This window comes from Lissotriton helveticus, chromosome 4_1 (assembly GCF_964261635.1).
Source record: "Lissotriton helveticus chromosome 4_1, aLisHel1.1, whole genome shotgun sequence".
NCBI classification, from domain to species: domain Eukaryota; kingdom Metazoa; phylum Chordata; class Amphibia; order Caudata; family Salamandridae; genus Lissotriton; species Lissotriton helveticus.
The window spans coordinates 1,597,532,744-1,597,548,679 of NC_136063.1; the positions used below are offsets into that span (position 1 = coordinate 1,597,532,744).

Genomic DNA, 15,936 nt, shown 5'->3' on the forward strand with positions numbered 1-15,936 from the left:
TAGTAAAAGGTCACTATGTTTTGAAACTATAACAAAGGCCCAGACTGCAATATAATGACATCACATTTTTCTAGCATTGCCTTTAAAATTAATCTTGCAAACTGATGTTCGCCCAGAAACAGTTCTGGTTTGAGTAATTGGATTTCATATGGAAGCGTTGCTGATTTTCGAAACAAGATATTTTATTTTTCCGAATAGGATTGGTTTGCTTATTAAATGTGCACAGATGATGGCCAGATTTTCTCGATCTTCATAAAGAGTAATGCTGGTGGTCTTCGCAACTATTAGTTTTAGAGGCTTAAATGTCTAAAAGCCATCTCTGCTTCGTAAAATTGAGATCCCAGCTTAAGGTTCCATTACTCCAATTATATATGTCTGACCAACTTCCTTGAGGTCCTCCCCCCACCCCCACCCCTCTCTCCATGGATTCAAAAAGAACATTACGGAAGCCTGGAGTTATGGTTGACTCAAAAGTCTGATATACGGTAGGTGTGTTAGCATAATTGTTTATGATCACTCTAGAATGTGTCTCATGTTGGGACTAGCCAGTGCTTAATTTGTAAAAGAATATGTGCTGGAGCCCAAAGTTCTGCTTATAAGCCCCCAGCCAGTGCTAACAAAGGTCAGGGAGCCAAATATCAAGGCTGTGTAGTCATGATTGTACCTGATGCCTCTTTCGTCCACAATTAGACCATCAATGCCTCATTTTTTTTTGTTTAACTGTTTCCGGGTCTTATACGTCCCTGCTTTCTGATTAAAAGTAAGTGCCGGCCTCCAAAGATTAGTGGTAGTGGATCCCACCTGCCACCACCGGCTCAAATTAAGAACTGAGAGTAGCCCACTGGAATATTCTGGTCCAAGAAACCTTGTTATCTATGGTCTTTTACTTCTCTGTTGTCTATCTAAACACAACAATCACTGCACAACACAACATCAGATTGCAGTAATGCAGCACAAAATCATAACATCTCAACTAATGCATTCTTAGTAGAATGGATTTGTTCCTGGGCGCAACACTTCACTTAATATCTGCTGACAGTCATATCATGGATAGAGCTCATTCCCTTTTCCGGCACTGGGCCTCTCTAGTGCTCGAATTGAAGAATCTCTCCGACATGCTTAGCTAGAACTACCTCTTCCAGGGATTGACCAAATTGGGAGTTGAAAGGCAGCTGCTCGAATTGATGGACTGCCATACAAAGCTCCCACTTCTCATGTCCAGTTGGGTAAACTGGTATCAGCTTCCTTCACTGTTTGCAGAGGAACTAGACAGGGAACTAGACAGGTCAGTGGAGTAACTAGCTGTGTGGCTATGCAAGGAAGGGATTCACTGGGGCATCAATCTTGATGCTATGTATGAAGGCATACGTGGCTGACTTATTGCTCCACCTCAAAGATGTTCGCTTCGGGCTTTACATCATAGGTACGACTCTGCACAACTTCAGCAGCATGGCTGGCCTGCATATTAACTGGAATGAAATGCCTTTCCACTCTGGATGTGTGCCCCTGCGCTTTTCATCTATCCTGGGAGGGAACGATGTTTTGATACCCTCGGGTGTGGATCTTCCACTTGGAGAGTGACATGTATGAGTGCAAACTAGTTAGAACTTAAGCCACACTGCATGCCCAGATTCATTTCCTGAAGGGGCTTCCCAAGCTACACAGGTTGGATAACCTATTTCGAATAATTGTTACTTTGACTGCTGTATTACGTTGCAAATGTGCCAGTCTTCTCTTCCAGGAAATGCTGTTGCATTCCTGATGGCTTGTGGGGGGAGCGGACTTGGAGCAGCGACTGTTGCAGGATTGCACAAGCTAAGCTCCACCTGCCAGTCAGTCGGGGAGGACTGGGCACACCAACCTATAAGCAATATTATTCTTGCTGCTCCACTCCAGTGGGTATCTCGTGGTCTATGTGGCAGATCTCTCAAAGACACCTGCTCGGGCTAGGGTCTGCTTTCACCCGAGGTCTTGCTCCACCTTTGCCTGCCCAAGATCAGGACTGGTGTCACGTCATCATGACCAATGACTGACTTGAAAATGCGTTAAGCGAAGAGTTCAGCTCACCAAGGACATTGTTCCATATGCCCCCTCCATGTCGCTCAAGGGTTTACCCAAGCACCAAGGATATTTCACCGCTGCAGAATTGCGATAGTGGCATGTGTATGTGGGGGTGGGGGGGGGGGGGGGCGGTGGATGGGAGGAGTCAAATATGCACTTGGGGCTTTTTCGTAGTTGACATCTACACCCATCTACACCCTGTAGAGCAGAATTTAGAATATAGTAACATTCATAAGGGGCAGTTTCTTGTCCACTGACAATCCTGACTTCTGACTTTTTGCTTTCATTGGAACATCACAGGAGAAGAATCAAAAACACACTGTGTACCGCAGAAGCTTTTTGGAATGGGCGAGGGTTGGCACTTCATCATCTGGCTATACAAAGCCCGGCGAAAACACATCGGGGTCTCCTAAACAGCCCTTCAGGAGGTTTTGGAAATGCCCTTCAATATGGCACTTCATAACTCTGAATGGGCTCCGCCTCCGGATACCTGCAAAAGATATCTAGGAGCACCCGCTTTAAAAATATAAAAATTTTCATCTTGAACAGGGCCTACCTTAGCCCTAGCTAAATCCAATCAGCTCTTCAGATGCCAAACTCTGCTGTCCACACTGTCGGTATCCTCTGCCAAGTGTTGCTACGTCATACCTGTTGACATTTATCCGGGAATAGGTGCATGAAAACTCGGATGTATGCAGAATTTTCATATGTACTTCCGCATGCAACTCCCCATTTTCTTATTTTAAGACCCATAATTTGAGGTAATTCCATACCAGCTTCATGCTTCACCCCAGAGTGGGTGCAGTAAATACCTCACCCTATATTGATTCACTGAAAATCAGGGAGAAAGTAAATTTTGTGTGCTGCACTGTAGCGGGAGGAGTGGGTTCTTAGATTTTTGATTCCAGTTTTATCCACGGCTCTCGATTGCAGCCGGGTTCCTTCGGATAGGAGGCTGGTGTTCTTCAGTTCTTAGAGGAGTGTGGTGTGGAAAGGTGTCAAAAACTTTGAAACAGTAGACAAGAATAATTATATGACATATTCACAATGTCCAATATCGCTGCTAGACCACTGCGAGTGCGGTGACCACCATGTCTGGATGTAAGCCATATTGGCATTACCAACAGTTGCTTTTTATACCTTGCTTAGAGGATCAGTTTGTGTACACATGGCTGAATATGTACTGTACAAGGTGGATATTTAATCATAGACGTTGTTTCCCCTTACACCTACCAGCTTGAAGTTTTTGAGAAAATAATGAGATACAAGTGAGGCTGCTTGCTTCTTTGCTGCTGATTTGCTGCCACATGAAAGGATGTAAATATGTTTATCAACATCCCATTTTACAGATTGCAAGCTTTGTGAACAAGTCTACAAATGACAGTCAGATTTTACAACGGTCCCTGGCAATCCTCGAGTCTATGGTGCTGAACAGCCATGATCTGTACCAGAAAGTGGCCCAGGAGATCACCATCGGCCAACTTATCCCTCATCTACAAGGGTAAGTGCTCATGGCAGACACCCTACTCAGCAGGGGTTCTTACATGAGAATCTGCTTTCTGAATACCCAGTCAGATGGAGGCTTGTGGAGCATCATAGAGAATGTGTGAATGGTTTAATTCAAGTACACTGCTTATTCCATCATATTTGCTGACCTAATGCTGTGTGTACTTGGGTTTGTATCTATATATTTATACATATTACATACATATATTTCCAAGTAGTGTTTGTAGGAGTCTGTGAAATTCATATAAGTTGCATTTCCTTCCTTACACGACATTTCAGAGACATTCCATGTAATTATGCAGAATGGAAAACTGCATTTGGGCCTATATTTTAGTGTGAAAAGCATCTTTAGGTGCCTAAAGGCCACCAGGACACATTTCAAGCACAAAAAAAATGCCCAAAAACCCAAGCACTGCACACAGCAGCCGCTCATGTCCTGGTTGTTCGTATTATTCACTCGGGCTAAACTTTTACCCGGAATGTTAGATAATTAGCAACGTGGCGTAAGTGCACAATTTTGGGCATTTCACATACCTAGCATAACGCAAAAGTTCTAAATTATGTGAGAATGCGCTGTCATCGTGGAAATTTTACACGGGGCTAGTTTACATGGGACACTTATATGGCCATTGCTTAATCAGTCACCTAGGAATGGGACAGCCCGCCTGATGACGAACAAATGTATGGACCATCTCAGGGTGAGTTAAAAAAAAAAAACATGTCTCAACAAGGGGTGGGTTGAAAATGTTACATTTCACTCCATGGCAGAAAAATGCATTAAAAATGTTCATGTCGATTTCAACCTTTGCAGACAGTAATATATTGGCGAATTCTAGGGTGCTTAATGATATTGTCCCCCATGGAATCTTTATTTTCAAGAACTGTTTTTCAAGGCCACGCTGGTGCTTTTCACAGTTGGCTTGTACTGATCTTCTGTAAGAAGATGCTGATTTGTGTACTCCGAAAATTGGACTAAATGACTCTGCCTTGCCTTTTCTTTTTTTTTCTTTATTTTTTTTTAATCTCTTTACTGTTTAAGGTGAAAGATTTTTTTCAGATGTAATTATTTTTGTTATCTTTCACTAATTGGAACAATCCTGTTTCTTCCCAGAACCGATAAAGAAATTCAAACAAACACAATTGCAGTGATCAATGCTCTTTTCCTTAAAGCCCCCGACGATAGGCGGCAGGTAGGTGGCCTTTGCAATTTCTAGATCATTCTAAAGCGGGTGTAATTCCTATGGCAGGAATGTTTCAGTATTGTAAGCAGACACACAATATTATTATCCTAGTGGAAATTTGGTATGTCAATGTTATGTATTCCTTGCATGCTGTGATTAAAGTTGTAAATATTATGCTTTGCTTTTGGGCCTCTCCCCTTGGAACAATATTATGGAACAGTCCACATTTTTTCCCAGAACCAAGCTATCTCTGCAATCACTCGTTTACTGTATCTTTGTCCTTGACATTGTTCAGCACTCTGCTTTTAGACTAGGTGTATGCTATACAAATACCATACACCTTCATATGTACACATAAACATTGAAAACGACATCAGCCAGAAACATTCCTTGTACAGCAAAGTTATGTTACATGACTAGGAACATAACATAAGAGGACATTGCTCAGTAGTGTAGTTCTTAAGAAGAAAGCTGTGTGAGCCCATTTTATTCCAGCAAAACACAGGAGCTCAAAATAAAAAAAAAAATCAAATTTTTGAAAAAATAGTACTTGTACATTTAGGATTCTTCCACCTGGACCTGAATTAGTTATTGACAGCGCTGTGTTCTAGTGGAAGGACTAATGCTGTATCCTTACAGTTTAACAAAGAATCACTTCAAAGCGAGTAGTACTGCCTGTTTTATAGGTGGCATTGATTCCACATTGATTGTGAGTGTGTGTGGATGGGTGAGAGGGTGAATGTGAGAATGAGTGCATAGATAAGTATGGGTTGAGTGAGTCACTTAATGGATGAATGATGGAATAAGTGAAAGCATCGATGGATGGCAGGGTAAATAAGACTGAATAGGTTAATAAGTGATTGCAGACAGATTGCACCAATGCTAGGGGCCCAGACAGCAGTGGTAAAACACTTATAAATAAAAAAAAAGTGTAAGCATTAGACGGGGAGGGTCACTTTTGTGCCACTAATAACAAAAATATCAAAAGACTGCCTTTTTAATGTGAAAAGAATTCCATCATTATGTCAGTCCAAACATTATGAGGGAAGGTGCGCCATTGTGCCAAGAATGCCCACTATATATTGAGAATTACCACCATTCTACATGTCCCAATTTGTCCCATCAGTCCGTAATTCTTAATGCACGTTCAAACTAATTATTACATATTATTCCTAACTAAATGTGCAACTGTTCCACATTATTTAGCAATCTTTCGTATACATTCAGATTTGTACACCAAAAACTTGTGTTGCACTGGATTTTCACCATTACATAGAATGCGTGGCTGCCTGGGGTACACTTGCACTCTCACTCATTTATCCTAGTTCTCGTTCAGATTTACATTATCGCTCACTAAGGTTCAGTATATGTCCCATCTGTAACTTCACTAAGTAATAGTGCCACATTTCATTTGTAAACATATGAACAAAGCATCATATTTGCTGCTGTTACAGTAATGTATTTTCATATGAAAATAAGAGTGTTTATACTGGTGACATGCACCCCACCCGCCCCAACACTGATCTATTAATCTGATTCTTCTGCTGCCAGCTGCACAACTGAGGAGAACCTCTGCTCACTGGCAGAGGTCCCTTAGAAGTGAGCAGAAAAAGTGCACTGCCTCAGGCCCACTTAAGTGAGCAGCAGGAGAGCAGTGCTGCAAGTCACTGCTAAAGGCCCCTCTAAAGTTAGCATAGATGGCGAGGTGCACCAGGGTACTTAAAGGAAAGCCCTTAATGCAATTTGTGTAATGGAGGAGAGCAAGACATTGAGCATTTAATGTTTGTATGTCCAAATCCAAAGGTGGTAACGGCAAGGAAGAGGTATCTGCAATCCATATACGTCAAATGTAGGATTAACTCAGCAAAGGAACTGATCATCTTATGTAAATTCCCGCCAAATGAATTTGTCTGTTATAACTTTTATACATTTTTAAAACCTTTTTTAACTTTGTATTAGTACAAGAAATTTTAAATGGTGTAAAAAACCTGAATATTATGTTTAAATTATTTGTGGTCCTCAGTAGAGTACCAAAGCAAATAAAAATAAACTTGAACTTACTGTACTGTCTGTAATTCCTGAGGGTCCCTCATATGACAGCAGAAAGTGTGACATTTCTCTGGTCTTTATAATGCCCCCCTCCCTTAAAAGGTTACAGAAAGGGTGCATTGCCTTAGGTCGTTATTAGAGACCTTTCTGAAGCAGAAGAGGGAAATAGTACCATTATTGGTTACTGTATGCACTGGCTACTCAGATGCCTCCACCACCCCAACATCAGGACAAATAACAATTGGTTTCTTGTGGCCTCCCATGTTTTACAACTTTAAAGGCAGCCTGCACTAATAAACTAGTTTTACAAGGGAAGTAATGTGTGTGTTTTGTATTCTATGCTCGGTGCCTTCATGAAAACATGCAACAAAAGATGTCAGTGCTCCTATGGAAAGCACAGATCTGTGGGGCTAGGCCTGAGACGACTTGGAAGGAGCATCCTGGAGATCCTGTGGCAGAGACACAGAGGAAATTGAACCCTGTGTCCCTAAAGATGTTTTGTTTAGGGCCACAGCTTTCTGTGTTGTGCTACTTGTCATCTGCATAAACAGCCACGTGTTCCTCCTTTAAAGTATAGGTATAGGCCTAAGAAAGTGCAGGCATTCTTACAAATGCATCACAAGAGCTGTGGTGGCACAAACAGTGGTTTGTGATTTCCGGCAGAGCTGAGATCTACTAATGTTTTCTGAAGCAGCGGGTTACCAGTGACATATAAAGCATGGAGAATCCAGATGGAGAAAACGAGTCTTAGATATGAGTAGAGGCAAGTGTAGGTGAGATTGGACATCCACATACCAAAAATTATTGCATGAAATACACATTCCCACAATCATTTAACACAATCTTGATTATTTCATGTTCATTATTTTGTAGAGTTTCTTTACCAATTGTAGTGTATTGTGCAGTGATAACGTGTGTTGGTTCTCAAAGCTTGTAAGTCTGGTTCTCCTGACAACTGCTACGCCCCTCAGATTTTGGTTGTCACGTTGGGGCCACTAATCCCACCCTGAACTCTCTGCTAAAAAAATGTCTGTGCCAGTTTGGAAGGACACCAAGCTGATTCCACTGCTAAAAAAAATCTTCGGCAGACGCGTCTGGCTCGGCCAACTATAGGCTGATTCCTTTGTTGACTGCGTTTTCAAAAATCCTCAAAAAACTGGTCGATGGCCAACTTTCTAGTTATCTTGATGCCAATCATTTCCTGCATCCTTCACAATCTGGTTTTCGCATGTGATACAGCACTGAATCCATTTTGTTTGAGGTCACTGATGCTGAATGGCCATGGACATTAGAAGAAAGTTGCCTTATTGTTATTGGACCTCTTGGCGGAGTTTGACATGGTTTCCCATCCTATTCTGTTGCATCGCTTGCAGGACATTGGGATAGATGGGACCTCGTTGGCCTGGTTTGGCTCCAATTTATCAAGCTGATGTCAGTCTATGTGGATGCTGCCATTTGCGTCTGATTTCAAAACCCTTAGGTTTGTGGTTCCCCAGGGCTCTGCCTGTCCTGAGTCCAGCATTGGTTAATGTCTACATGTCCCGCTTGGCAACCCTGGTGGAATCCTTTGGAGTGCAGGTCATCGCCTATGCTGACGACATGCAGATCCTTCTAACTTGGGAAGGAATAATCTCCATAGCCCGAAATAGATTTGAAGCGTGTCTGTTAGCGGTGTTTCAGTGGATGCACTTGAGTAATTTCCAGTGCTACATGAGTAAAAAAGAAGTACTGGTCCCGCCCCCTTTTGTGGGGTGGTGAAGTTTGGCCTAGTTCTACTCCAACTTCTGCTACAGAGGTTCGGAATCTCAGAGTGAAGTTCAATGATAATTCAACAAGCCTTAAAATCTCCGGAAACCATTTAGATGCTTCATGGCGGCAGGATTTTTTAAACTTATTGTAAGGGTGCATGAGTGTCGCTGGCTGCTGTCTGCCAGTTTGTTAGTGCCTCCTCAGATTCTTCCTGCTACTCAGTGGAGGAAGGAAAGGAAAGCGCCAGAGTAAAGCGAAATTTCTCATTGTTTATTCATAAGAAGAGAAACCAGGGTTTATGTGGGTAGTTTACACACGGCGCCTCCCTCTAATGAACGCTAATCACCTTCTCTCTTATCTCTGACGGTGTCAAACAGGAAGGGGTTAATCCAGAACCCCCTAATATACAGACTGGGAAGCCTGTTGTTACAACTGAGAACAAACCTGTGCACACGTCTGAACTCTATAGTCTAGTTAGTACCCTGCATAAAACAATCATAAACACATATATCCATCAGGCAAATATTTTAAGAAGCAATAAACATTTCAGAAGTTCTTTTTGTGTTCTTCTTTAATCTTGCAAGGTTGCCCAGCCAACACGTGTTTCGTCTGGGAAATGGACCCAAGACTTCATCAGGGCTTGAGGCAAATTTAAAAACGGAAGAGTGATGCTAAACAGTCGATGGCTACCATGCAGGTTAAATAAAATCTTGCCACACAATAGGTATTCATCAAATGTCATAGGCCACTATGAACCGGTGAGCGTGATGCTGCCAGAGTACCTCCGCTGCACAGCGAGTAAGCTGCGACTTCCAAACCCGGCGCCGTGTCTGGTGAACAGGAAGAGGTACTCCTCTGGCAGCATTTCTTTGGCTTGTCATACGGACTTTCTTGTGGCCGCACTACTTGTTCACTCACCGAGAACCGGGTTGGAACGCTCACCGGTTCATAGTGGCCTATGACATTTGACAAATACCTATTGTGTGGCAATATTTTATTTAACCTGCATGGTAACCGGGGCGGAATTAGAACCGGCTCAGAGCATCACTTTTGCGTCTTCGATTTGTAGAAAGACTTTCTGCACATCTGGTCCAGCCGAGACGTACTCCTATTCGGCTGAGAGCATTGCTTTTTTGTCTTTAATACTGCTGATAGACTTGTGCATCTCTGGGCCAGCCGAGACTTATTCACCATCGGCTGTTTAGCATCACTCTTCCGTCTTTAAATTTGCCTCAAGCCCTGATGAAGTCTTGGGTACATTTCCCAGACAAAACATGTGTTGTCTGGGCAACCTTGCAAGATTAAAAAAACATAAAAAGAACTTCTGAAATGTTTATTGCTTCTTAAAATATTTGCCTGATGGATATATGTGTTTATGATTGTTATATACAGGGTACTAACTAGACTATAGAGTTTAGACGTGTGCACAGGTTTGTTCTCATTGTTTATTCAATTCCAATTTCAAGAGAAGGAACTTGGACAAGGGGGAGATTTCGAACAGTAGGAACATTTCAAGAAGAAGCTTGTAAGGCGGTGATCTGACAATGTGCAACGCAAGACCATAAGGCCTGAAATGGTTGGGTTGGAGGACCAGACTTGGTCTAATACGTGACCATTTTCATGTGTAGCCTCATTCACATGTTGAACAAAGTGAAAACTGGTGAGAGTGTCGAATAATTCCATGGCATTATGAATACCTGTCTCCTCATTTGCCAAATAGTTTAAGTCTCCCAGAAGCAAAATGTTCATAGTCAATAGTCAGTGGGGCTAAAGAGTCCACTAAGAGTTGAGGAAATTGTTGCATGTAGTCTGTAGGTCATACAAGAGGACGATTAGTAGGGGGCTGAAGGAAGATGCAGATTTTAATAATAAGTTATCTGCCGTGGGAATAGATAAAGAAGCGAGTTTGTTGAAAATCAGGGGCCGTATTACGTAAGGTGCCCCGGGGGCGCAACGGGCGTTTGCGCCTGCTTTGTGCGCCTCCAGGGCACTTTGATATTATAGAAGGGGGCAAAGACGCTTCCCCCTTCTATAATACCGATAGCCCTGGAAAGTGCCAGCGCTATCAACAGAGCATGTTCTCCATTTGCATAGGGGCATGCCCTATGCATATGAGGGAATTCCTTTGACTCCGCGCCATATTACAGAGGCGGGTGCAGAGTCAAAGAAGCCCTCAGAACGCGCACTGACAGTGCACCATTTATAAGGTGGCGCACTGTCAGTGCTTCTCCTGACCGCAGTCCTCTGCAGGGGGGGTAAAGTGGGTCCCTTGGACCCCCCCAGACATCCCTTAGCATGCGGGTGCAGTCACTGTCTGCACCCGCCTGCAAGGGAATCTGTAATCCCTTTTGAAAGTGCAGGCGGGTGCCACCTGCACTGTGAAAACACGGAACCGCTGCTCCCTGTTTTCGCATGAATGCGCTGCTCTGGGTGCAGCTCGAGTTACCGGCTGCCCCCAGGGCAGCGCATTCACCATAAGGGGGCATTGTTCTTATTTACACCCGGCGCACATTTTCAAAGATGCACTGGGCGCAAACAATGCCAATACGTAATACACCCCCGGTGCTTTTTTATGACATCCGCAACTCGTCCTCCCTTTTTACCCCGAGGGGTCTATTTGAGTTAAAGTAGGAAGTAATTTTCAGGGAGGTTTGCCAGTATATCTGGCATAGATCCATCCGTTAGCCAAGTTTCTGTTAGAAGTAATAGATCTGGGGATTCAGATGTGAACATATCAAAAACATGTGCTTAACAAATAAACGAGTATTGAGATATGGGATGTTAAGGGAATCTGCATTTGTATTATTCAGCATGGGGTGGATGATTGGTTTGTCCTGGTAGACTCTGTTTCATCGACAGTAATATTAGCAAGATGGTTGAGGAGGCAATTGTTATGGCGCTAAATTTTCTCTCCCCTATTTGCTGTCAATCTGAACCCCGAGGTGAAAAACGTCCCTGTGGTTCAGTTACCCACCTATAATTCTATATGTAATGATTGTGATGTTCTCAATGGACTAGAACACAGAACAGATGCCGATGGCCATTAATAATAAAAGGTACAGCAGTCACCCTAAGTAAGAACATTTCCATTAACAGGGTATTCGTTCACTCGAATTCCTGTCCTTTGAGTTTGCTTCTCCCTGTCAGCACACATTCCTCAGTGGGTAAGCTCCCTGTGCTGTCACAAATACCCGGCTGCATTGTTAGGCATGTTTTGATCTACACTTGGGACTTCTGTGTACTTTCCGACTGCACTCACGTTGATCCATTCATGTACCACAATAAGCTGGGATGGTGAAAGTACAGAACTCTTAGCCATCATCTTTTGCACAAAGATGCTGTTTGATTGTTCAAGCAAACGTGGTGAAGCTAAAAACATCTGTTCAACCTTTTTTGTATCCATGTAGCACAAAACTAAAAAAAACTTACATTTTGTGACACAGAACACATTACTTGAGCAATACCGCCATCTACAGGATGTCTTGTGAAATCCTCAATGACCACGATGTTAACGTAAATGTTTTGTGATATAAAATATAATTATTTTCTTAGCTCGTTACTTGCCTACATCCCTCTGCAAAACTTATTAGGTATTAGAGAAAGAAGTGATTGGGAATACCTTCTTAGTGGGGCAAGGGAAGAAACATCGAATTTTCATAGGGAAAAGAGTCGAAGGTTCCCATATTGATATATGCTCATTCCTATGTTAGTGTCGAGTTGACATTCCATGTGCAATGGATGTTTCTGACGTACTGGCTGCTCTGTTTTAAGAGCTACATATAATATTGCACTCACCCAGAGTTACATTTAGTATTGCAAGATGTGAGCTGAGCATTCATTTACGTATATTTGTTTCTTGATACCCGTTTGCATTTTGATGTTCTTTTCTTTTTTTTCTAGTGAACATATCATTTATTCGTGATTAGTTTCAGGCCGTTGACACATTTTCGCAAGGAGACATGACCCTTAAAAATGTAGCGAGCGCAAATAGTGAAAATAAAATATGCTGGTGGAACTTTTCTTTTGATGAACATGTGCGATTTGTTGACATTTTGTGTTTGACACTTGCTTCCCAGCAAGTCTTTTCTTTTTACACTGGAAATTGCTCTTTTACTTATTTTCGTTAAAAATGCCCATGCTATGGGCAGCAGAAGTTGTTCTTAATGGTTGTAGTGTAACGATAAAACACAAAAGATGATGGACGGAATGTTGCACATTGGCAAAACATTCACCCCAGTCACAGATCTGGGTTTAAGCCATCGTTATTTTGCTCACCACTCCACCCCAGTTCAGACATGGCCATATGCAAATCAGACTTGACCCTGTGCCTCATTGGAATAGTCCAACCCGAACTGCCAAGCCATGTCTTCCCTGGACCGAAATCAAGCATCCTAGGACCGGTTTCTGGCTATCAGCCGTCATCAGCCAGGATAGCTTGACTCCATTGGCGTAGTGAGCACGGGACCCACGTCTGTGCATACCCTTCCCACATAGGGCAAACAGCAAAACACACAAGATGATGGACGGAATGTTGCACATTGGCAAAACATTCACCCCCAGTCACAGATCTGGGTTAAATCCAACGTTATTTTGCTCACCACGCCACCCCAGTTCAGACATGGCCATATGCAAATCAGACTTGACCCTGTGCCTCATGGGAACAGTCCAGCTCGAACTGCCAAGCCATGTGCCAGGATAGCTTGACTCCAGTGGCGTAGTGAGCACGGGACACGCGTCTGGGCATACCCTTCCCACATAGGTCAAACAGCAAAACACACAAGATGATGGACGGAATGTTGCACATTGGCAAAGCAATCACCCCCAGTCACAGATCTGGTTAAATCCAATGAAAGTGTTTCCATGTAAACACTTGTTGATGCAAGTTAATTTTCAGGATCAGGGAGAACGTGAACAGTTGCTTGTCAAAAGCAATCATTATCTTCACCATCAGTTGCATTGTGAGATATCAAAGACCTATAAGGCAACTAAGTGCTACCACAAAGCAGGCGCCATGTTTCGTCCTGCACCCAATGCTAGCATTTTAATCAGCCCGGTTTGTTATCATCTGCTGAAACCTCATGCCACAAGTCACCCGGCAAATTCTCTACATGATTTTGGATGTTTGGCCACCACCAGAGTGCTACACTCTTATTGGGGAATACTGGTGCTCCTAAAGTGATACTTATTTTATCACAGGTGGTTCATTTCCTCTTAGCCGTGCCCTATGGCTTGGACAGGGGGCCAGCCACCTGACCCTTGGAGATTTCTGGGAGTTCTGGGTCCCTACAGACAGGATGGATTCAGTGGGACAGCTCACCGCAGCAGAAGAGTCCTGGTGCAGCAACAGCAGTCCTTGTTCAGCAAGCAGGTCAGCAGAGCAGATTTCACTGCTGGGCAGCCTTCTTCCTGGCAGAGTCCATAGGTCCAGAAGTGATTAAAGAGTTGGGTCTTCCTCCATGGCACAGAAGACCTCAGGGTGAACAGATACAAACAACACCTGCTATTCTTGGGTCTTACACTTGCCAAGCGGGACATTGCGCAACACTGGAAGGCGGCATCCCCACCAAGTGTAGGTAATTGGAAAAAAGCCATGGATGGATGCCTGTCGGTGGAAGTGGTGGTGTTTCAGGCACAGGGATGTCCGTAAAAGCATGGGAAAATATGGGCGGGCTGGGCCACGTACAGAGGCATTGATCTATCGCTCTTGGGACCTCCGGTCTCCCGGGACCCAATTGAAAGGCTAATTGTGAGCAACTCACCAGTTTAATGCAATGGGGTTGCACGTGGGCGAGAAACATGCTTGCATAGTGTTATTTTATGATGACTATAGGGTGTGTGGTGCGTGGTTGGGGTGGGGGGGTTCTGGTCTGATGTTTTGGAGACCCTCATTGGGGTTAATATTGAGTGCCGAGAATGTCTACAATATGCCTGTTACATGTATAATGCTTGCTGGGCTTTGCTCCTTTTGCACTTTTGGAAATCAGTAAAAATCTGTTAAAAAAAAAAAGAGTTGGGTCTGAGGGTTCCCCCACCCCCATCTCTCCACATAGGTGTCTGGAGTTTCCTGCCTCCCTGCCCTAGCACCAGCTTGTCTAGGGACACAAGGACACAAAAGACTAGGGTTAAACCCTTTATGAGTATGCTGAGGCATAGTCTATGTGATGTGCACATGCGGTAGGTGGCGGCGCTGTTATTTCACATTCTGCTTTACTGAATGCATTTTTGTGACTGTTTTCTCTGTCTAGAAGAATCAGTGTTACTTTGAGGTTCATTCTTTTCCTATCTACATTCTAGGATAAAGGTTACTCCTTTTTCTACTCTCAATTGCCTTTCACACAGTACACTCGTACTTTGCCCTCTTTCCATTGTACTTGCCTGTAATAGGTTGAATCAGAAATGATAAATACCTCCGTTAACTCATTAGGGCATAATATGAAATCCTGATGGTACACCTGGGCACTCACTTTCTCAGGTTCACCCCTTCACCTGCAGCACTCTGAGTAAGAGATGGTGGTTCACATAAATGTGTATCTTAGTTTCAGAAAACCTGGATCCTCTCTCAGTAAAACCATGAGTGGTCATGGATAACACTCTAAAATAAAGACCTACCCAGGATGTTCCTGTAATAAGGCATGTAAAGTGTCAGTGACATCCAGACTGCAGCTCTGTGGCCTACACCCCTCCCCTCTACAGTTGCTATTTGCTGACCTTCCACTCCCAACTAACATTCTTCTTCTCAGCACCAGCTCCTAAATATCCAAGGGTGATATCAGAAGGAACCTCTGCACTAGCTTCACTCCTTCTACACAGCCATTCCTATACAAACATACAAACGTGGAAAACATCCATCAAGAACGCCCTTCTCTCCCAGTGTAACATAAACATGTATAAAGAAAGGAGGCGAATCAAAGTAGGGCTACCACCACCGATTCCTCCTTTATTTACTGACAGGTCCACCGTTATTCCATGGTCACTGATGTCAAAGGCCACTGATGGGTCAAAGCCTTTGGTCTCCATCTTGAGTAGTTAGTAGCTCTTCTTTGACATTTAGCACGTTTTCAGCCCATCTTAGGAAATTCAGAGACCACAGTGGAAGCAATTGTGTAGACCGTTATTGTCCGAATGTTTGGATACCCGAGAAGTCACTAAAGTTCCTACAACATTCCCAGGTGCCACTGACAGTCAATGCTGTTCTGCACATGAACATGACTTCTGAATCAGAGCTGGCTTTTTTCAGGGGCGAGTGGCAATTTAAGCCTCTATGGTCAACTTAATGGGGGAAGGGGAATTTTAGCTCTGAAATGGAAGTCATAAACTGAGGATCTTTGTACTGCAGGTGTCTTTTTGATGGGAAACATCCTTTACAACGCAACTTTTACCACGCAGTGCC

The 15,936-nt window shown here is 43.4% G+C and overlaps 1 protein-coding gene across 2 annotated transcripts in view; it reads left to right on the top strand.

Moving 5' to 3' along the window:
• ELMO1 (engulfment and cell motility 1) overlaps window positions 1-15,936 on the top strand; it is a 1,412,865-nt gene that overhangs the window by 487,273 nt on the left and 909,656 nt on the right. For both annotated transcript variants that reach the window (XM_078688215.1, XM_078688216.1), the window contains 2 exons: window positions 3,411-3,562; window positions 4,679-4,757. In XM_078688215.1, coding sequence (XP_078544341.1) covers window positions 3,411-3,562; window positions 4,679-4,757 — 231 coding nt within the window. The remainder of the gene's footprint in view (window positions 1-3,410; window positions 3,563-4,678; window positions 4,758-15,936) is intronic.